The 22,240-nt window shown below is 40.2% G+C and overlaps 1 protein-coding gene across 2 annotated transcripts in view; it reads left to right on the top strand.

The window, feature by feature from the left end:
* LOC134340611 (MAGUK p55 subfamily member 3-like) overlaps nucleotides 1–21,249 on the top strand; it is a 78,304-nt gene extending 57,055 nt beyond the window's left edge. For both annotated transcript variants that reach the window (XM_063038054.1, XM_063038053.1), the window contains 6 exons: nucleotides 666–827; nucleotides 1,176–1,256; nucleotides 5,234–5,327; nucleotides 7,137–7,245; nucleotides 14,904–15,032; nucleotides 16,997–21,249. In XM_063038054.1, coding sequence (XP_062894124.1) covers nucleotides 666–827; nucleotides 1,176–1,256; nucleotides 5,234–5,327; nucleotides 7,137–7,245; nucleotides 14,904–15,032; nucleotides 16,997–17,176 — 755 coding nt within the window. In that variant the 3' untranslated portion in view covers nucleotides 17,177–21,249. The remainder of the gene's footprint in view (nucleotides 1–665; nucleotides 828–1,175; nucleotides 1,257–5,233; nucleotides 5,328–7,136; nucleotides 7,246–14,903; nucleotides 15,033–16,996) is intronic.
* The last annotated feature ends 991 nt before the right edge of the window (nucleotides 21,250–22,240 follow it).

Raw genomic sequence — 22,240 nt, 5'->3', positions numbered from 1 at the left:
AATGATCCAAAAACTTGAATCCCTGCCCCCTGCTCCAATCCCTCAGCCACGCATTTATCCTCCACCTCATCGCATTCCTACTCTCACTGTCGCGTGGCACAGGCAGTAATCCCGAGATTATAGTGGGGGAGTCAAGGACCAAAGGGCACAGCCTCAGAATTGAGGGATGTCCATTTAGAACAGAGATGAGGAAAAATTTCTTTAACCAGAGGGTGGAGAATCTGTGGAATTCTTTGCAGGCCAAGTCATTGGATATATTTAAAGTGGAGTTTGATAGGTTCTTGATTAACAAAGGTTATGGGGAGAAGGCAGGAAAATGGGGTTGAGAGAAGCAGCCATGATGGAATGGCAGAGCAGACTCAATGGGCCAAATGGCCTAATTCTGCTCCTATGTCTTAAGTTCGCATGTGTCTTTAAATTGAAAAAACCCTGAGATTCTGGAAGGATAACCAGTGTGAGCCAGGGGAACTTGCTCAGATTAACATATCTCTGTGAAATTTCCAATGGAATTAAAAATTGTATGTATTTTGAAAGGAAATGTTCATCAGTTTGCATTGTGTTTGTATTCATATGAATTGTATGGTAACAATGTCTTATGCATTGAGCCCCAATGAGCTGTTTCCTTCTTCCTCAGTTGTCCTTGTGTCCTTGATGTTGTGTTACAGCTGGCTTACGGAGAAGCTTTCGGCTGAGCAGGAAATGCCGACAGAATAACCAAACTGAAAAACAGACAAAGCAGAATGAGAGTGTGGAATACCTAACCTATGAAGAAGTGGCCATCTACCACCGTCGCCCTAACGATACACACAGACTGGTGGTACTGGTTGGTAAGTCCTATCACTCCCTAAAAGTATCATGATCATGCAAACTGCTTCCAGAATTCTGCAGTTCCACATACAGTAGTGAGAGGGTGTGCAACCGATCAAGAACACTCAGCATGTATAATTAATATCACATAAAGCCACGTCCTATCACTGCCAGATGCTGGGTTGATGCAAGACCCCTTAATGAGTTTTAAAAAAAATTTAAAGCCACTGGAATAAAAAAATGAAAAATTAAATATTTTATAACAATGTACCTATTCTAACATTTTGGTCAAGTATCATAGTGTAATAAACTGGTCAGATCTTATATTTTGTGCCTTTATACCTCATGGATTTTATGCACTTTTCCAGGATCTTTAGGAGCAAAAATAAATGAGATGAGGCAAAGAATAATAGCAGAAAATCCCAATCGCTATAATGTGGCTGTTCCTTGTAAGTACGAGCGTGTTTAAATGTGCACTTCTCTAGTGTGTTTTCATTCAACACAGACTGGTGAGGTTAACTAATTTGCAAATTCCAAGTAATTATTAGAAAATGTTCACACAGGATGGTAATTCATTACTATAACCTTTAGGCTGTTGCACCAAATTCTGACTATGTTAGAGATACACCACTAACAACTAGTGAAGTATATACTTCTTAAATTAATTCAAATTTTAAGGCAAAGGGCAAGCACTCACACCTTGCCCTGTACACTACACATCATAAATGAGGCGATCGTCATCAGTCAGACTTGGAGTTCACAGTATTCTCTGAATCCCAGAGCAGGGGTCTTATGAGTGCTGGTCCTAGGACCACATGCTTTTCCAGGGTTTTGTAAAGGAGTTAATTAGTGGACCTGAGCATATCCCAGACCTTGAGACTCCGGTGCTGGGAACACCCATTAGATAATGTGCTCAGCTGGCTTTCCTTCAAGTTTCCAAATCGTCCTCAAGTTTCAACCCCCATAAACTCATCTGGCCACTCCCTTCCCAATTCTAGCACAAGCTTGCAATCCTTGCCCAAACACCCAATTACCAGTCTGCAGCCCACACTCCCTGACAACTGATCTTTGGCCTATACAAAGATCTACGAACCCTCCTTCCAATTTCTACACAGCAATTTTCCTGTTGGTACATGAACCACCTCACACACATCCCCCTCCCTTTAACCCCCACCCTACCCCTATCTGGGTCTCTCACCTCTTTGATAACACTTCTGTCTTATGCCAGACTTGCCTTGTAAGGCCTGTACAACAGCACTTACAGCTTCTGTCTTAGTGATAATTTTTCAAAACTCTTTAGATTCTGGACTAGTTACTGAGGATTGGAGGGTGGCTAATGTAACCCCACTTTTAAAAAAGGAGTGAGAGAGAAACCGGGGAATTATAGACCGGTTAGCCTAACATCGGTGGTGGGGAAAATGCTAGGGTCAGTTATCAAAGATGTGATAACAGCACATTTGGAAAGCGGTGAAATCATCGGACAAAGTCAGCATGGATTTGTGAAAGGAAAATCATGTCTGACGAATCTCATAGAATTTTTTGAGGATGTAACTAGTAGAGTGGATAGGGGAGAACCAGTGGATGTGGTATATTTGGATTTTCAAAAGGCTTTTGACAAGGTCCCACACAGGAGATTAGTGTGCAAATTTAAAGCACACGGTATTGGGGGTAAGGTATTGGTGTGGGTGGAGAATTGGTTAGCAGACAGGAAGCAAAGAGTGGGAATAAACGGGACCTTTTCAGAATGGCAGGCGGTGACTAGTGGGGTACCGCAAGGCTCAGTGCTGGGACCCCAGTTGTTTACAATATATATTAATGACTTGGAGGAGGGAATTAAATGCAGCATCTCCAAGTTTGCGGATGACACGAAGCTGGGTGGCAGTGTTAGCTGTGAGGAGGATGCTAAGAGGATGCAGGGTGACTTGGATAGGTTAGGTGAGTGGGCAAATTCATGGCAGATGCAATTTAATGTGGATAAATGTGAGGTTATCCACTTTGGTGGCAACAACAGGAAAACAGATTATTATCTGAATGGTGGCCGATTCGGAAAAGGGGAGGTGCAAAGAGACCTGGGTGTCATTATACACTAGTCATTGAAAGTGGGCATGCAGTTACAGCAGGCGGTGAAAAAGGCGAATGGTATGCTGGCATTCATAGCAAGAGGATTCGAGTACAGGAGCAAGGAGGTACTACTGCAGTTGTACAAGGCCTTGGTGAGGCCACACCTAGAGTATTGTGTGCAGTTTTGGTCCCCTTATCTGAGGAAAGACATCCTTGCCATAGAGGGAGTACAAAGAAGGTTCACCAGATTGATTCCTGGGATGGCAGGACTTTCATATGATGAAAGACTGGATCAACTAGGCTTATACTCTTTGGAATTTAGAAGATTGAGGGGGGGATCTTATTGAAACATTTAAAATCCTAAAGGGATTGGACAGGCTATATGCAGGAAGATTGTTCCCGATGTTGGGGAAGTCCAGAACGAGGGGTCACAGTTTGAGGATAAAGGGGAAGCCTTTTATGACCGAGATTAGGAAAAACTTCTTCACACAGAGAGTGGTGAATCTGTGGAATTCTCTGCCACAGGAAACAGTTGAGGCCAGTTCATTGGCTATATTTAAGAGGGAGTTAGATATGGCCCTTGTGGCTAAAGGGATCAGGGGGTATGGAGGGAAGGCTGGTACAGGGTTCTGAGTTGGATGATCGGCCATGATCATACTGAATGGCGGTGCAGGCTCGAAGGGCCGAAAGGCCTACTCCTGCACCTATTTTCTATGTTTCTATGTTTCTGTGAAAACTGTGAAATGCTAGTTCTGCATGAAAAGGTTAGTTGCTTTGTTTCACCTGTCCTTTTGTAGAGCCTTTTAATTTAAAGGTCAAGCTCTTTTCCACAATAACATTGCAGAAGGTGCTTTTCGACATTAATCAGCTAATAAGAACATAGAACAGAACAACACAGTACAGGCCCTTTGGCCCACGATGTTTTGCCGACCCTTTAACCTTCTCCAACCTCAATCTAACCCTTTTCACCCATATAGCTCTCCATTTTTCTTTCATCCATGTGCCTATCTATGAGTCTCTTAAATGTCCTCAAAATATTTGCCTTGACCACGACCCCTGACACCACGGTCCAGACACCCACCACTCTCAGTGTAAGGAACCTACTTCTGACAATTCCTCTACACTTCCCTCTGATATTAGTTATTTCCACCCTGGTGGGGGAAAAGCTCCTGGCCATCCACTCTATCTCTGCATCTTATCATCTTGCACACCTCTATCAGTTCACCTCTTATCCTTCTTTGGTCTAAAGAGAAAAGCCCTAGATCGCTTACCTTTCCCTATAAGATATATTCTCTAATCCAGGCAGCATCCTGGTAAATCTCCTCTGCGCCCTCTCTAAAGCTTCCACATCCTTCCTATAATAATGTGACCAGAACTGAACACAATATATGTCTCCTTGCTTGATTCTAAGTTAAGCAGTTTCCATTTCACGTAATTGTCACATTTATATTGGCATCCGTTAGTCTTGTGAGACCATGGATTTGTGCCTTGGAAGGTTTCCAGGGTGCAGTCCTGGGCAAGGTTGTATGGAAGACCAGCAGTTGCCCATGCTGCAAGTCTTCCCTCTCCATGCCACCGATGTTGTCCAAGGGAAGGGACCCATACAGCTTGGCACCAGTATCGTCGCAGAGCAATGTGTGGTTAAGTGCCTTGCTCAAGGACACAACACGCTGCCTCAGCTGAGGCTCGAACTAGCGACCTTCAGATCACTAGACGAATGACTTAACCACTTGACCACGCACCAACACAAAATTGTCACATTAATTTCATTTAATTGTCACATTTAAACTCCTAAATTAACTAAGTGTAAAATACTTCTCAAATTCCTCTTGTAGAAAGCATATCAGAAAGATCTAAGGGAAACCTTTGTTACTCATAGAGTGGTGAATATCTGGAATGGAGTAGTGAAGGCAGATACAACGTTTAAGACACATTTGGACAGGCACATAGATGGGGGAGACATGGAGAGATATAAACCAAAAGGATTAGTGTAGATAAGCATCATAGTTAGCATGGACAAGGTAGGCCAGTAGTTTCTGTACTAGTGTTGGTGCCTAATATTTAAAAGTATTTAAAAGGGATTACATGGTGTCCAATGCTGACATCCCTGAGCATTTATAATCAGTTATTGTAGCAATGTGCAAGTAATGACTTTTTTTTTCTTTTTGTCTAACTATATATTACCCATCTGAAATACATTTAAATATAAGTGAATTCTGGTGGGATTTAAACCCAAGTCTTCCACATTGAAAGGTGATGTTCAATCAACTAAAATCAAAGGCTGGTATGAATGGCAAAGAATTGGTCCATTGATCTCAACGGAAAGGTTATTATATGTGTAATTGCTTATTTTATTTGAATTCAGCAACAACAAGGCAAAAGAAAGCCCATGAGAGGCAAGGCATGGAGTACCATTTTGTCAGCAAACCCTCATTTGAAGCAGATATTCAGAGGAACAGGTAGGGATGCTTTGTTCACAGGAAATGCCTTATAAAGTTCAGGAATGTCAACTTTTGTTCTGTAACAAAGCCCTCCATTTCAATTTAATTTTGATAGCAAGAATTAAAAATTAATGTTAAGTGAGTTTCTGTGGCAACCAATCCATTGGAACTTCTCTGCATTATGAATATTTTATTGCAATAATTAGTCAGCCACTCTAGGATCATTCATCATTTAGTTACTAGACTGATAGAAGGCAATTGAAATGAGTTTTATTTCATCCAGCAATTTCTACATTCTTAAGGTCTGGCTAAAAGCAAGATTCTAAATCAAATATTTGCTTTTTTATAAACAAGCAGCCTGCAATGCATTTATCTTGTGTTTCTTCACTTCCTGTATCTATCCAAAACACACGGACTTACTGTGGTTAATGTTCCTTTCATTTGTATTCAAGAGCATTCCTAAAAGTGTGGTCTTGGTTTCCTACAGAGCGGAACTGATGCCACCATTTATACTGCTCTTAAGATGCAGTATCACCATTATGTTATTTCTGGGGCAGTTGATTAATATTTTAACACCACAAAGATCATTTTCTTAAGGAATGGTGAAAGCTCCCCTGCAGATCAGAAGCCAAGAATAATATCTCGGGCTGTCTAGAAATTCTGACCTACTCCACCAGCGGGGAAGGAGATAGGAAAGCAGAGAAGAAGGCAAAGAACAAAGCATTTGCCTCTAAGTATTGGCCATTTTGCTGGAGAAGGCTAATACTCCAGCTCAGTCTTAAACATCCTGGACTTGATGCACTTTTTTGTTGAAAGTACCGTGCATTGACTTCCAAGTCATTGCAGCTCCGCCCATGTAAGAGTTAAAAAGTTATTTTTTGTTGTTAAACACAGCATGTGCCTCTGGTTAGTAACACACCAAAATGCTGGAGGAACTCAGCAGATCAGGCAGGATCTACAGAAAGGAATGGAGTCGACATGTTTGGTCGATACCTTTCATTAGGACTGGAAAAGAAAGGGAAAGAAGCCAGCATAAGAAGGTAGGTGGGGGAGGAAGGGGTGTAGTGTAAGCTGGAAAATGATAGGTGAAGCCATGTGCATGGGCTTGGGAGAATGAAGTGAGAAACTGGGAGGTGATAGGTGGAAAAGGTAAAGGGCTGAAGAAGAAGGAATCTATCACCTCCCTTTGGTGCCCTTTCTCCTTCCCTTTCTCCCATAGTCCACTCCGCTATTCTATCAGATTCCTTCCTTTCCAGTCTTGATAAAGGGTCTCAGTCCAAAAGGCCTCTCCTTTGATGCTGCCTGACCTGCTGAATTCTTCCAGCATTTTATCTGTGTTATTCTAGGTTTCCAGCATTTGCAGGATCTCTTGTGTTTATGATGTGCCTGTAGTAACCCAAGGTAACAAAATAGCTGCAGTAACACAAGGTAACAAAACAGTGTACTTGAGAGACATAAAAGACTGCAGATGCTGGAATCTGGAGCAACAAACAATCTGCTGGAACAACTCAGCTGGTTGAACAGCATCTGTGAGGTGAAAGGAATTGTTGGAGTTTTGTCTCAAAGCCTTACATCCTTAGTCATATCATAATTAATTAATTATTTCTAAAATCACAGTCATAATATAGGGGAAATATCATCCAAAATGTGCCAGTAAAGTTTCACAGACAGTGAATGAGTTTCTGCATTGGCGTTGATTGAGGGAGGAATAATTGACCATGTTCAGACATCAGACAAACTCTTGATGCTTCCAAAATATTTCAGACTGAAGATGTTAGATACTGAGTCCAGAGGGTTGATTTGCTGCGTTTTGTTCTTTTGATTTAGATTTGTTGAACATGGGGAATACAAGGACAATCTGTATGGAATAAATGTAGATTCCATCCGCACAGTAATGTTAAAAAAGAAGATTTGCTTAGTGGATGCAAATCCTCAAGTAAGTGCTTTAGTAATCATTGCTTTCTATTCCAGTCAAAGTGAGGTGAATAATTTGTAATGTTAGCAATGATGAATGTGAAAATATTTTCATCAAATAAAGCTTCAGAACAGAATAGAGCATGTCCCTTCGGCCCACCAAGTCTGTCCTGAACATGATGCAAAATTAAAATAAAAGTTATCATAAATCTGAGCTGATTTGTAGTCACAGACTTAATGTTCCAGATTCATTTAGTTTACATTAGACCATGGACCACAAGACATAGGAGGACAATTCAGCTATTCAGTCCATCAAGTCAGCTCTGCTATTCTGTCAAGGCTGATTTAATATCCCTCTCAACCTGCCTTCTTCCTGTAACCTTTGACTCCCTTACTAATGAAAAACCTATCAACATCTGCTTTAAATATACCTAATGACTTGGCCTCCACAGCCATATGTGGCAATAAATTCCACAGATTCGTCACCCTATGGCTAAAGAAACTCCTCCTCATCTCTCTTCTAAAGGAACATCTTTTTATTCTGAGGCTGTGCCCTCTGCTTCTAGGCTCCCCCATTACAGAAATCATCCTCTCTGCATCCACTCTATCTAGGCCTTTCAATATTCGATAGGTTTCAATGAGATCTGCCTTCATTGTTCTAAGCTCCAGAGTACAGGCCCAGAGCCTTCAAACATCACAGAACAATTAAGGGCCCGGAAAACAATAGTTAAACGACAAGATGTTTGATTTAGCAGTAGCATTCCCATCTCTTTGTTAGAAGGTGAACACTGTGTGATTTCCACTAATTAGACACCAGAGCTTGATAAATAAATATCAGATTACTTCCATCTCTTGAGTGCAGGTAGTACATCCTGCCCATCCTGTCTCATGCAATTATTCCAGCAGAAGAGTCTTTGAAGATAAAAATGAAGAAGGCAGTTAGAAATTACTTCACATCTATGTGTCCTTAGTAAGTAGATGCTAGAGAAAATCAAAAAAGCTGCAGATGCTGGAAACCTAAAAGAAGAAGAGAAAATGCTGGAAATACTAAGTGGGTTGGGCCATGTCTGTGGGAAGAGAAACAAAGTGAACATTTCAAGGCAGAGATCCTTCATGCAAACTAAAAAGGTGACACAAAAAGTTTGTAAAGCTGCAGGGAAGGTGGTGAAGGGGTGTGTCTAACAGCCATAAAGAAAAGTTATTCGGTCAGTGAGTGAATGGGCGCTTTCAAAGAGTGAGAACAGAAACAGAAACACCTAGACGAAAGAATGTGTGAGTTATCAAAAGCAAAACAGAACTCCGTGCCTGTCAGATCAGCCTGGTATCTCATACACTCCCAGACAGAAAAAGAGGACAAAAAACAAGCTAAGCTAATATTAAAAATGGATAACTGACACTGACTAAGAAATCAAGTTAGCCAAAGTTGTAGAATTCAGTGTTGAATCCAGAAGGCTGGAAGATGGGGGGCATTTCCTCAAGCTTACTGTGAGCATCACAGTGACCATGTAGGAAACCATACACTGAGAGGGAGGACAGAGAGGGAGTGGGATGGTGTGTTAAGGGGCCAAGCAACAGGAGGCTCGGGGTTGCGTCTGCAGACTGAATACAGGTGTTCTGCAGAGCAATTACCCAGTCCCCCCTCCCCTACCCTCTCCATAGCCTGAAGGGTATGAAGTGATGTGCTGCTTTCGCCAGCTTTGCAGCATTTCTAGGCATGTCTGATGCAGGGACTTGACATTCTTAATATTATCCCAAAAGCTTCTGCACTTTGAGCGTTCAAAATCGAGAAGTTCCCGGGTGTCATGTGGGGATATGGCATTTTCTCAAGAAGGCTTTGATTGTATCCTTAAATCTTTTTCTCCATCTGTCTGGTAGTCTCTTTCCGCAAGAGCTCAGAATAGAGTGCCTGTTCTAGGAAACTGCATGAAAATGATGTGAGCAACACACATCAAAGTTGCTGGTGAACGCAGCAGGCCAGTTAGCATCTCTAGGAAGAGGTACAGTCGACGTTTCAGGCCGAGACCCTTCGTCAGGACAAACTGAAGGAAGAGCTAGTAAGAGATTTGAAAGTGGGAGGGGGAGGGGGAGATCCAAAATGATAGGAGAAGACAGGAGGGGGAGGGATGGAGCCAAGAGCTGGACAGGCGATTGGCAAAGGGGATACGAGAGGATCATGGGACAGGAGGTCCGGGAAGAAAGACAAGGCGGCGGGGGGGAACCCAGAGGATGGGCAAGGGGTATAGTCAGAGGGACAGAGGGAGAAAAAGGAGAGTGAGAGAAAGAATGAGTGTATAAAAATAAATAACGGATTGGGTACGAGGGGGAGATGGGACATTAGCGGAAGTTAGAGAAGTCGATGTTCATGCCATCAGGTTGGAGGCTACCCAGACGGAATATAAAGTGTTGTTCCTCCAACCTGAGTGTGGCTTCATCTTTACGGTAGAGGAGGCCGTGGATAGACATGTCAGAATGGGAATGGGATGTGGAATTAAAATGTGTGGCCACTGGGAGATCCTGCTTTCTCTGGCGGACAGAGCGTAGGTGTTCAGCAAAATGATCTCCCAGTCTGCGTCGGGTCTCGCCAATATATAGAAGGCCACATCGGGAGCACCGGACACAGTATATCACCCCAGCTGACTCACAGGTGGAGTGTCACCTCACCTGGAAGGACTGTCTGGGGCCCTGAATGGTGGTAAGGGAGGAAGTGTAAGGGCATGTGTAGCACTTGTTCTGCTTACAAGGATAAGTGCCAGGAGGGAGATCAGTGGGGAGGGATGGGGGGGATGAATGGACAAGGGAGCGATCCCTGCGGAAAGCAGAGAGAGGCGGGGAGGGAAAGATGTGCTTAGTGGTGGGATCCTGTTGGAGGTGGCGGAAGTTACGGAGCATTATATGTTGGACCCGGAGGCTGGTGGGGTGGTAGGTGAGGACCAGGGGAACCCTATTCCTAGTGGGGTGGCGGGAGGATGGAGTGAGAGCAGATGTACATGAAATGGGGGAGATGCGTTTGAGAGCAGAGTTGATGGTGGAGGAAGGGAAGCCCCTTTCTCTTTTTTAAATTCCACATCCCATTCCCATTCTGACATATCTATCCACGGCCTCCTCTACTGTAAAGATGAAGCCACACTCAGGTTGGAGGAACAACACCTTATATTCCGTCTGGGTAGCCTCCAACCTGATGGCATGAACATTGACTTGTCTAACTTCCGCTAATGCCCCACCTCCCCCTCGTACCCCATCCGTTATTTATTTATATACACACATTCTTTCTCTCTCTCTTTCCTTTTTCTCCCTCTGTCCCTCTCACTATACCCTTTGCCCATCCTCTGGGCTTTTTCCCGCCCCCCCTTTTCTTTCTCCCCAGACCTCCTGTCCCATGATCCTCTCATATCCCCTTTGCCAATCACCCATCCAGCTCTTGGCTCCATCCCTCCCCCTCCTGTCTCCTCCTATCATTTTGGATCTCCCCCTCCCCCTCTCAAATCTCTTACTAACTCTTCTTTCAGTTAGTCCTGACGAAGGGTCTCGGCCTGAAACATCGACTGTACCTCTTCCTAGAGATGCTGCCTGGCCTGCTGCGTTCACCAGCAACTTTGATGTGTGTTGCTTGAATTTCCAGCATCTGCAGAATTCCTCGTGTTTGAAAATAATGTGACCTGTCTAGGGTGTATCGCTGGGGCTGCTGGCCTAGGAGAAGACCATGAAACATAGGAGCAGAATTAAGCCATTCGGCCTATTGAGTCTGCTCTGCCATTCGATCATAGGTAATCTATTTTCCTTCTCCACCCCATTCTTCTGCCTTATCCCCAAAACCGAACTGACATTGGTTTCTTTTTTCTTCTGGTGAACTTGGAGGATTATGTGGAGACAAGTTTGTGGTATTTTTCCAATGCCTTCGGGTGCTTGCCACAGGTGGTCCAGGTTTCAGTGAAGATAAGAGTGTAGGAAGCACTCTTTTCTGGTAAACCATGAGATCTGTGCTTTGATATTCAGACATCTTTTTCCTCTATTAACTAAAGCTGTGCTGGCACATTGACAGAGATGGTGAATTTCGTCATCCAGGTACATGGATGGGAGAGGTCTGGACGGTTATAGACTGGATGCAGGTCAATGGGACTTGCGGAATAGTGTTTCGGCACAGACTAGAAGGGCTGAATGGCCTGCTTTCTGTGCTGTAGTGTTCCATGGTTCTATGTGGCAGCTTCTAAGCTATGAGAAATGACAAACTTAAAACACATCACCTAGAAATGGGTAAGGATCAAACTTCAATTCTTGTTACTGCAGGCAATTCATTATGGTGCATAGAACAGATGCGGAAAGAAAATATTCCATCAGACCAAGTGACATAGTCCAGATGGCAAACTATGAATCAGATTTATTAAAGTTCTGACCTGGAATGTTAATTTAGTTTCTTTTTTCATAGATGCTGCCTAACTGCCTGAGTGTTTATTGAACTTCTGTCTTACTTCCAGATTTTCAGCATCTGTAGTTCTTTGCTTTTTATGATTTCATTAAAGAAGCCCATCTGATTATTGAACTTTTAACTTGAATATTAGAATGCATATGCTCCAAGATAATGTGAAGTAGTGTGCAAAGTATGTGAAAATACTGAAAACTCCAGAATGTGACATTAGTTTAATTAAACCAGGGTTGGACTTACACAGAGAACGGTAGGGCACAGAGGACAGCAGTAGAATAAAGAGATGTGGGAATATAGATCCATAATTCCTAGAAAATGACATCACAGGTAGGTGACATCTTAAAGAGAGCTTTTGGCACATTGACTTTCATAAATCAGAGTACAGGAGTTGAGATGTTATGTTGAAGTTGTATAAGACATTGGTAAGACAAAATTTGGAGTATTGTGTGCAGTTCTGGCCAGCTACCTACAGGAAAGATGTCAATAAAATTGAAAGAGAATTTACAAGAATGTTGCTGAGACTTGGGGAACTGAGTCATAGGGAAAGGTTGAATCGGTTAGGACTTTTTTTCCCGATGCACCTTTCTGACATGGATTAAGGTTAATTATCGAATCTAAAATATATATAGGAGGAAGCATTGGAAAGGAAGAAAGTATAGTACTTAGGAAATTTCTAACTTGTAAATATCTAAAAAAATGTATCTAAAAAAAATATCTAAAAAAATCGGCTATGATTTATAATATTATTATGAAACTTAGGAAAGCTCCATTTGATAAGATTAGGGTAGATTGGGAACAGGAATTGGGGCTTACCATTTCTGTGGATGATTGGGGGCAGATTTTACAATTAGTTAATACTTCCTCTATTTGTGCTAAACATTCCCTAATTCAATTTAAAGTGGTTCATAGAGCACATATGTCCAAAGATAAGTTAGCGCATTTTTACTCGCATATTAATCCTTTCTGTGATAGATGTTCGGGGCAGATAGCCTCTTTAACTCATATGTTTTGGTCTTGCCCTACTTTGGAAACTTTTTGGAGAGATATTTTCAATATTATTTCTAAGGTATTAAATATAGATATCTCTCCTCACCCTATTACTGCTATCTTTGGACTACCTAAAATTTCTAGTAATCTTTCCCCTTCAGCCCGTAGAATGATTGCATTTCTTACTTTAATGGCGAAAAGATGTATTTTACAACATTGGAAAGAGCTTAATGCTCCAACTACCTTTTTTTGGTTTTCTCAGACGATTTTATGTTTGAATCTGGAGAAAATTAGAAGTAACCTTTATGATTCTTCATTTAAATTTGAACAGATTTGGGGACCTTTTATTCGATATTTTCATTTAATGTAATATTTACCCTTCTTGTTTTTTCTTCACTGTTTTAATGGAGGTCGGGATTGAGGACGTGATTTTAAGTTTAACTCTGTTTGGTTTCAAGTTAGCCCATTGCTTTGCTTTGCTTTTAGTTAGTTGCACGGTGGGTTTTTTTTGGGGGGTTTTTTTTTCTTTTTTTTTCCATTGATATATATAAAATCTAGTATACTATTATGTTATCTTGGTTTCTTATGCTTAAATTACATTGTTTGTAGTATTTTCTTTTTGGTATTGTTATCTTTTGGAATTTTATTATACTTTAACATTGTATTAATGTTTATATGGCTTACCTTTTTTGTATACTTACTCAATAAAAAGATTTAAAAAGAAAAGAAAGGACTTTTTTTCCCTGACACAATGAGGGGAGATTTGATAGATCTATACAAAATTATGAGGGGTGTTGATAGGGTAAATGCAAGCAAGTATTTTCAGCTGAGATTGGGCGAGACTAGAACTAGTGGCCATAGGTTAAGGGTGAAAGGTGAATTGTTTAAGAGGAACCTGGGGGTGAACTTCTTCACTCAGAGAGTGATGTGTAGTGTGGAACGAGCTGCCAGTGGAAGTGGTGCATGCGGGTTTGATTTGAACGTTTAAAAGAAGTTTGTATAGGTACATGGATGGGAGGGGTATGGAGGGCTATGGTCCCGGTGCAGGTTGATGGGAGCAGGCAGAAGAACAGATTGGCATGGACTAGATCAGCCAAAATGTCTGTTTCTGTGTTGTAGTGTTCTGTGACTATTAAGATTCTCTTTAAACTAAATACATGCTTGTAGTGATTCACACGTGACCCAATATGTCTGACAGTGATGCCGCGTATAATTAAAATTGTAAAAAAAAACTGTTGATACTAGAAATCCAAAATAAAAACAGAAATCCCTGAAACACTCAGCAGGCCAGGCAGCATTTGCAGAAATAGAAACAGCTGATGTTTCAGGTTCAAGCCTTCGTCCACTTAAAAGGTCTTGGACTTGAAATAGCAACTCTGTTTTTCCCTCTACAGATGCTGCCAGACCTGATGAGTGTTTGCAGCAGTTTCTGTTTTTATTACCCATGTATTCTAGACACAGAAGCAGAAACAGTAAAAGGCTTGACTCACTCTCTCACTCATACAGTGTCCATAAAAGTTAAAAGTTTGCTTCTAATGGACTCATGGGAACTTGCCTGCTTGGGTCAGAAGACACACACTGGCTGAAAACAATAGTGAGACAAAGGGAGAATGATGATGATTGCATCAATAGACACAACTGTTTGCCAAACTCTATTCAACAGTGTGATTCCAGTCCATTTACCCAGCACTTTATACTACTAATATTGATTTTGGAAATCATCAAGTATAGTGCACTATTCTGCACCTTATTGATTTTGAAGTAACATTTGACACTGACTTGTACCTTCTGCCAAATGTAGAACACAGGTTTGAAGAAATCTTTTCTCAGATGACAAATACTATTTTGAACTGCAGCAGAACCTCTAATCTGATTGAAACACTGCACAAGTGAAGGGCAGGTATTTAAATGAAGTTAAAAAAAATGCTAGAAATCAGCAGACAGAAACAATAGCATCTCATGGAACTGTCTTAATGAATATTATCTTTAATTAATGCCAGTACAAGCAAATCAGCTAATTATCAATCTCATTGTTATTTGTGAGATGTTACTGTTTAAAAATGGCGACCATTGATGTTCCAAAGTAAATTTGCATTTTCTGCTTATTGAAAGTTCCAAACGTTGAGGTCTTTATGAGGGAAATATACAAAAATTCAATCTTTTTAAATATTCTGATGTAGACTGATCTCTGGCATAATATCCATTTTGTAGCTACATTCGTACAATAGTTAATCTTTTTGTACAACTGAGTTGCGCTTTTTTCTAAATTACAGACAATCAAACACCTCAGAACAGCAGAATTTAAACCATATGTTATATTTGTCAAGCCGTTTATTCAAGAACCACGGGCCAACTCAACAGCAGCTAAAACAGCAGAGATGGATGTCATTAAGGAATTAGGGGTAAGTCTAATCACAGCAAGGTTACACTTAAAGTAATTTTTGCTACAAAATTTTTTCATGAACCTCACTTTAACCTTACAGAAGAATGTAAAAGAATCAGGAAAATATTCATAATAGCAGAACACTGCTATGTTCTAAGCTCTATCCCTGCAATATTTGTAACTCACTATATTATTTTGGCACCCAATTAAGTTTCCAACAGTATTCACTAAGTTATGAGAAGGAAGTGGTGCAGCATTAAATTGAGAATTGAAACTCACTATGGCAGCTGGGAAATTAAAACTTAGGAGATAAAAAATCTAATATCAGAATTGTAATCATGACATCCCTGGATTATTGTATCAATGTCTTTCAAGGAATGAAATCTGTCAAATATGTGACCAAACCCATAGCACTAAATATAAAAGTGAAAATTACATTCGACTTTTATTGGTGTTATTTATTAAATTGCTGGTAATTTAAATGTTAAGTAATGAGAGCAATAGAAATTGTTTGGTAATGAAATGTTCCGAGTTCAAGGTAAATTTATTATCAAAGCACATATGTGTCACCACATACAACCCTGAGATTCATTTTCTTGTGGGAATACTCAACAAATCTATAGAATAATGACTATAACAGAATCAATGAAAGGCCACCCAACTAGGGTGTTCAACCAGAGAGCAGAAACTGTGCTAATGCAAATATAAATAAATATCAAGACCATGAGATGAAGAGTCATTGGAAGTGAGCCCATTGGTTGTGGGAACGTTTCAATGATGGAGCAATTGAATTTGAGTGAAGCTATCTCTTTATGGTTCAAGAACCTAATGGTTGAGGAGTAATAACTGTTCCTGAACTGGATGGTGCAAGTCCTGAGGCTCTTGTACCTTCTTCCTGATAGTAGCTGTGGGAAGAGAGCATGGCCTGGGTGATAGGGGTCCCTGATGATGGGTGGTGCTTTCCTGGGATGGCTTCTCATGTAGGTGTGCTCAGTGATTGGGAGGGCTTTACCTATGATGGACTGGGCTGAACCTACTACTTTTTGTAGGATTTTCTGTTCAAGGTCATTGGCATTTCCACACCAGGCTGTGATGTAGCCAATCAATATACTCTTCACTACACATCTATAGAAGTTTGTCAGAGTTTTAGATGTCATGTTGAATCTCCGCAAACTCCTCAGGAAGTAGAGGCACTGCCATGCTTTCTATGTAATTGCACTTATGTGCTGGGCCCATAACCGGGTCCTCTGAAATAGTAACATCCAGGAATTTAAAGTTGCTAACACTCTCCACCTCTGTTCCTGATCCTCATATGAGGACTGGCTCATGGACCTCTGGTTTCCCTCTCCTGAAGTCTATAATCAGTTCCTTGGTCTTGCTGACATTGAGTGAGTTGTTGTTATGACACCACTCAGCCACCTTTGATTTGGCCCATGACAGTGGTGTCATCGGCAAACTTGAACATGGCATTGGAGCTGTGCTGAGCCACACAGTCATGTGTAAAGTGAGTAGAGCAGGGGGCTAAACATGACAGCTCTCTGGTGCACCTGAGGAGATGTTGTTGCCAATCTGAACAGGAGCTTAGTATAATACTCAATGTGTATGTAGTAGAGAATAGGTAATGTTTAACTTTTCCTAAAAGCTTAGTCTATTTTTAGCTCTGCAATTTAGTTAAATAGGGGAAACAATGAGATGCTGTTTCAGCAAACTTTTGGATGACTGTCACATCTCAGACAGTGACTTCTGGATTTCATTATTAAGTCTCATTTTTAGACCTTGCTGTCCAATTCCCATGTGAATAGTAGTGATTGTTATTAACCTTGCTCATATTTTTGGTGAAACTCCGGATATGTTAATTGTCCATGGTGCATCAGTGTTGGCATTTCACGCTCCAGTATGAATTTCTATTTCTCACTCATTCCATTTGTTTTTCATTTAGAATGGTTCTGCTCTTCCTGTGCATATTCTGTTTTCTAATTGTAGGAAGATGATTACTGGGAAATGACTCAGTCAGCAGCCCATGTCGAAGAGAAGTATGGTCATCTCATCGACAAAGTGTTGGTGAAAGGCGACCTTCAAACTGCATGCAATGAATTAAAAGTTATTCTGGAGAATATAGAAAGGGAACCGACTTGGGTCCCAGCTAGCTGGGTCCGTTCGTAGTTCTACGAACCAAATTCAGCTGTCATAAAAATGTCCCATCTTCTTATTTTTGAACAAATCAAAAACATTGATCTGAAATAAATTTTATTGTTACTGTTGGTGATAGTTTACACACATGAAAAGCTAATATCTCAGTGCGCATGGCAAATGTGTATAATTGAAAAAAAATGTGTATAATTGAATTGAGTCTCTCCATTCTTAGTTGTGTGTGTATATGCTGACAAGGAATTTATATAAATCACTGAAACTATGACTCTTAACTTAGTTGGAAAAAGTATTTTTTATTCTTAGCAATACTTGAATGGTGGAAATGGGATAAAGAATTTCAAGTTCAATGTTTAAACTTGAGGGCTGTGTAGTTGAGGAGGAGAGTGGGGTTGATGAGAAATATATATGTACTAGGAGTAACGACATTCTCCTACATTCGGCATCCAGAGGCATCTTTCTTCAGCTGAGTTGTACCAGGTAATGCTGAAAAATTCTACTTCTGAGAATTCAGTCTATAAAAATAGACGTACAACGAACTACTGTAGAAATAAATGAAGAGAAACTGCAGCTGGTCAAAGGCCAAAAGGAATACAAAATTAAGTATTTGCACTCCCTGTAAAGTAGGCTGCTGAGCATATAGTCATGACTTCAGCTTGTGTATTGTGTTGAGGGCAGGAATTTGTAGTTGGTCAACTTGCAATATAACAATAGCTGTACATCGTATTATGCATGAAAGATTTATTTACATCGGCTTTGATGGAACTGCATTATGAAGATAGAGATGACATTTTTGACAACTTGCTACCCAGGTGTTTGCAAGCAATGCATTGGGTGAGGTGCACAAAGCTACATTTTAAGATACACTGTTTAGGAAAGCTAGTAGACTGGAAGCCAGAGCTTTAGACTTCTAATCCCAAGACATGAAATCATGCTCCATCAGTCCAGTTGGAGGATTTAAGTTTAAAGGATTAAATAACTGCACAGTGAGTAAACAACAGTAAAGAAGAGCTTATTCATCATATACGCTGGGAACGCACTAGATCCTTTTTTAACAATAAAGGTGACTGTAAAGCTGCTAACTTATTGAAAAAAAAGACCATGTGGTTCAGTAGCTTTGCTTGGGGAAGGATACAATGCTGTCCTTTCCCAATACAGGCTTCATGTAGCTCCACGCCCAATACTGTGATTGACTCTTAATTGCCTCCTCAGTTTGAGGGAAATTAGGATGGACAATAAATACCATCATTGCTAGTACTGCCCAAGTCCTGTGAATAAATTAACAGTCACTTTGCATGTTGACAATAAACCTTTTATAAGAATGATTGTGACAACCGAATAGTTTTTAGAAAACTGAGGTATTTTTGAACTACAACGGACTTTTGTATATACAGTAAATCCTACCCATCAAGATGCATTTCCGTCATCTGATGAAGCATTTATGTGTGTAATTTCCCTATATGATTATAGATCATGGAATAAGCAGACTGAGTCCTACTGCATCCATATTCACACATCATGAATCACATGAATTACGATCTGTGAGTTGAGAATAGGTTACATCTCTGGAAGAATTACCTTTCATTACTTTTACTGTGTGTAAAACAACCAGTTGGAGAGACCAACATTTTGACAAAAAAAATTCAAACTGCTTTTTGTTTTGAAGCACCTATTTTGTTATATGGTTGCTAAGAGTCATTTCCATGAAAGGGAATGCTTGCAATGAAGACATTTAATAAGGAACACTTGTGATGAAGATATTGTTAAAGAAGTTAAGCATTTATTTATTTACTGAGATATAGTGTGCAATAGGCCCTTCCAGCTCTTCAAGCCATGCCACCCAGCAATCATCCGACTTATCCCCAGCCTAATCACAGGACAATTTACAATGGCCAATTAACCTACCAACCAGTATGTCTTTGGACCTGGGAGGAAACTGGAGCACCCAAGGGAATCCCACGCAGTCAAGGGGAGAATGGACAAACTCCTTACAGGCAGTGGTGGGAATTGACCCCGGGTCGCCTGCACTGTAAAGCATTGGTCTAACCACTACGCGACCATGCCAGCCTCTGCACTTCTCATATTCAAATGAAATTTAAGATTAAGTTACAACAATTTACTCTTTACAAGCTGTATTAAGTAAAAGATTCCCCCCCACCCATCCTTCTAACCTCAAGTGAGTACAGGCCCAGAGCCATTAAACAGTCCTCATTCATTAACCCTTTCATTCCCAGAATCATTCTCGTGAACCTCCTCTGGACCCTCTCCAATGCCAGCACGTTTTTTTTCTTAGATAAGGGGCCCAAAACTGCTCACAGTACTCCAAGTGCAGTCCGGCCAATGCCTTATAAAGCCTCCACATTACATCCTTGCTTTTATATTCTTGTCCTTTTGAAATGAATGCTAACATTGCATTTGCCTTCCTTACCACCGACTCAACCTACAAGTTAACCTTTAGGGAATCCTGCATGAGGATTCCCAAGTCCTTTTGCAGCTCTGATTTATGTTTTTATCCCCCATTTAGAATATAGTCTACACCTTTATTCCTTCTACTAAAGTGCACGACCATACACTTTCCCACACTATATTCCATCTACTACTTCTTTGCCCATTCTCCCAATCATTCCTAAGCCCTTCTGCAGACCCCCCTGCTTCCTCAACAATACCTGCCCCTCCACCTATTGTCAATTCAATTTCTTTTTCCCATCCTTTTAAAATCTCAGCAAACTGAAATTACAAGATATGAATGATGGTGCTAATATCAGCATTAAATACTCCAGGTATCACGGATTACATTTAATATTACAGCATAAAAAGGGGCCAATTACCATTCGTATTTACTTACCCCCACCTTAAACTCAGGCTAAAGTTTATTCACCACACTGTCAAACATGCACTTAATCACCTCAGCAGAACATATATCATAATAGTTCTATCTGTACTGATCCCTAACTTATCTGCGGAGTACCTTTCTATGGTCAACTTGTCAGTAAGGTCTGGGATATGAGTGTTCAATCCTACAATCCATAGAGCTACTGTGATGAATAAAATTTCATTATTGGGAATGCATGGATTGACACTGATCTGCAGTGAACATGCTTAACTAAATTATAAAACAATAGAACATTTACAACATATATGATGGGCCAGGTGGCCTCCTTCTTTGTGTTGGAAAATAACTTTCTACCCAGTGGAAATACAATTCCAGCATTGGGTCTATAGCTCTATATGACTCTGCTCCCAGGCACATTTACAGATAGTCTGGTTCTGATTGTATTCTAGCAGCTGTGTTCTGATCACTCAGCAGAATGGACTAACATTACATCACATGGCAAAATGAGCTGCTTTTTCATCCAAAAGTCAAAATGAAATGAAGTAGGTCTACATGGTGCTGTTTGTTGGCATAGGTTTTGAAACTGAAATCAAATCTAGTCTGGTGCTCAATTTTAAAATGTGAATAATAATTTCTCAAAGCAGCAAGCAAGTCATTTGTAAAATTATTATCATCCTAAATTTCAAATAGAGAAATTAAATTCAAGTATTTAAATAATAAGGTTAAGGAAGCTAGTTAATCTCAGTAACAGTAACCACATAATCACCCCAAAATGCCACCATCTGATGTCAATTTCCTGTATTTGTCTCTCAGTTAAAATGGAGACCAAGGCCACCAATTACATCTGGTGTAAACATTTGTCACTTTCCTTATAATCAATAACCAAACAGTTTATAAAAATACTTAGGGATGTATGATGGAATTAAGCTTTACTGTGGCAAAGCAGGCAATATCCTGTTCATTTGGAGATATACAAGTTGTAGCACATCATCACTCAAAGTCAAAATTACCTCTAATTAATATATAATTTTCGTGTGCAATAGAGGATAATTTAATAAGCATGGAACAATCCACAGCTCACAATGTAAACAAAAGCAAATCATTACTTTCGTATGTACTAACACCAAAAAGTGTCATGTTTTTAAAGTGGACAATATTTTGTGGTTGTATTGATTTAATTTGTGTTATAAGAGGTGTGGTTATGAGCTTATGGACAGAAAAGTGTATTTGAAGCACTTTAAAAATCTTCATAAGAATAAAGAATATTAGTAATCATTGTGTGCTGTATTAATATTAATGTATCATATATTAGAAGCTTATCATTATAACTGGTAAAAATGTAAGATCTTTGCATTCGAGAGATTCTCTTGTCTAATTATTTGTATACTCACTGGTAGATTCAAAGGGTCCACATTTACATTCCACCACCAATAGTTATTGTAGTGGTGACTGCGCTATAGACCAAAGGACATCATGAGACAACCTCTTCTCATTTAGTTCACACACACATCTGGCAGGCTGTTGTGATGGAAATCCCCCAAGAATTCTTGCCCTTCTCACCAATTTTACCACTTGTTTCTTTTCTCCATGCTCTAGCCTCTGTAATTTTTTTCTCTTCTGCGTTCATTCAGACAAACTAATTTTTCTCTAACGTTTGCACCCTCCATCCCAATGCAACTGTCTGATGGTTTCCAGAGATTTAATCTTGGTCACTCCTGTTTATCATCTCTGTGCCTTCATGTTATCATCAGCAAACAGGGGATTAGCCTTCAGTTTCTCGTGTGAACCTGGAAATAGATAGTCTGAACCCTGATCTGCAATCCTTCACTAAATACATGTCCCTATATTATTAAAAAATCATTTCATCATGATCTTTCCTTCTATTGAATAGTTCCTGGGTCCTATTGATCTTGGATTTACACACTGATTCCATAGTACGACCTTCTTCTCTCTCATTCTCTTACCTCCTTGTAACACCTTGCTATCTGTTTCTGGGTGTGGAGTTAAATTGTAGCATAAGAAACAATGAAATCATTCTCTTAGTTTATCCTAGTTCTCCAGCTACTTAATGCCATTTCTGGGATTTCTGATCAGCTATTGCAACAGGATTCAAGTTTCAGGTATACTTTTGTCATAGGCATACATGCACAGGATATAAATGCCATGAAAATTAGCTTTTTGCAGCAACAGCATTACAAGCATGACAAATGCATGTTAGCATAAACTTAAATTAACAGAAATTATAT

The sequence above is a fragment of the Mobula hypostoma genome, chromosome X1 (assembly GCF_963921235.1).
Source record: "Mobula hypostoma chromosome X1, sMobHyp1.1, whole genome shotgun sequence".
Classification (NCBI taxonomy): domain Eukaryota; kingdom Metazoa; phylum Chordata; class Chondrichthyes; order Myliobatiformes; family Myliobatidae; genus Mobula; species Mobula hypostoma.
This window is presented reverse-complemented; position numbering and strand designations above follow the sequence as displayed.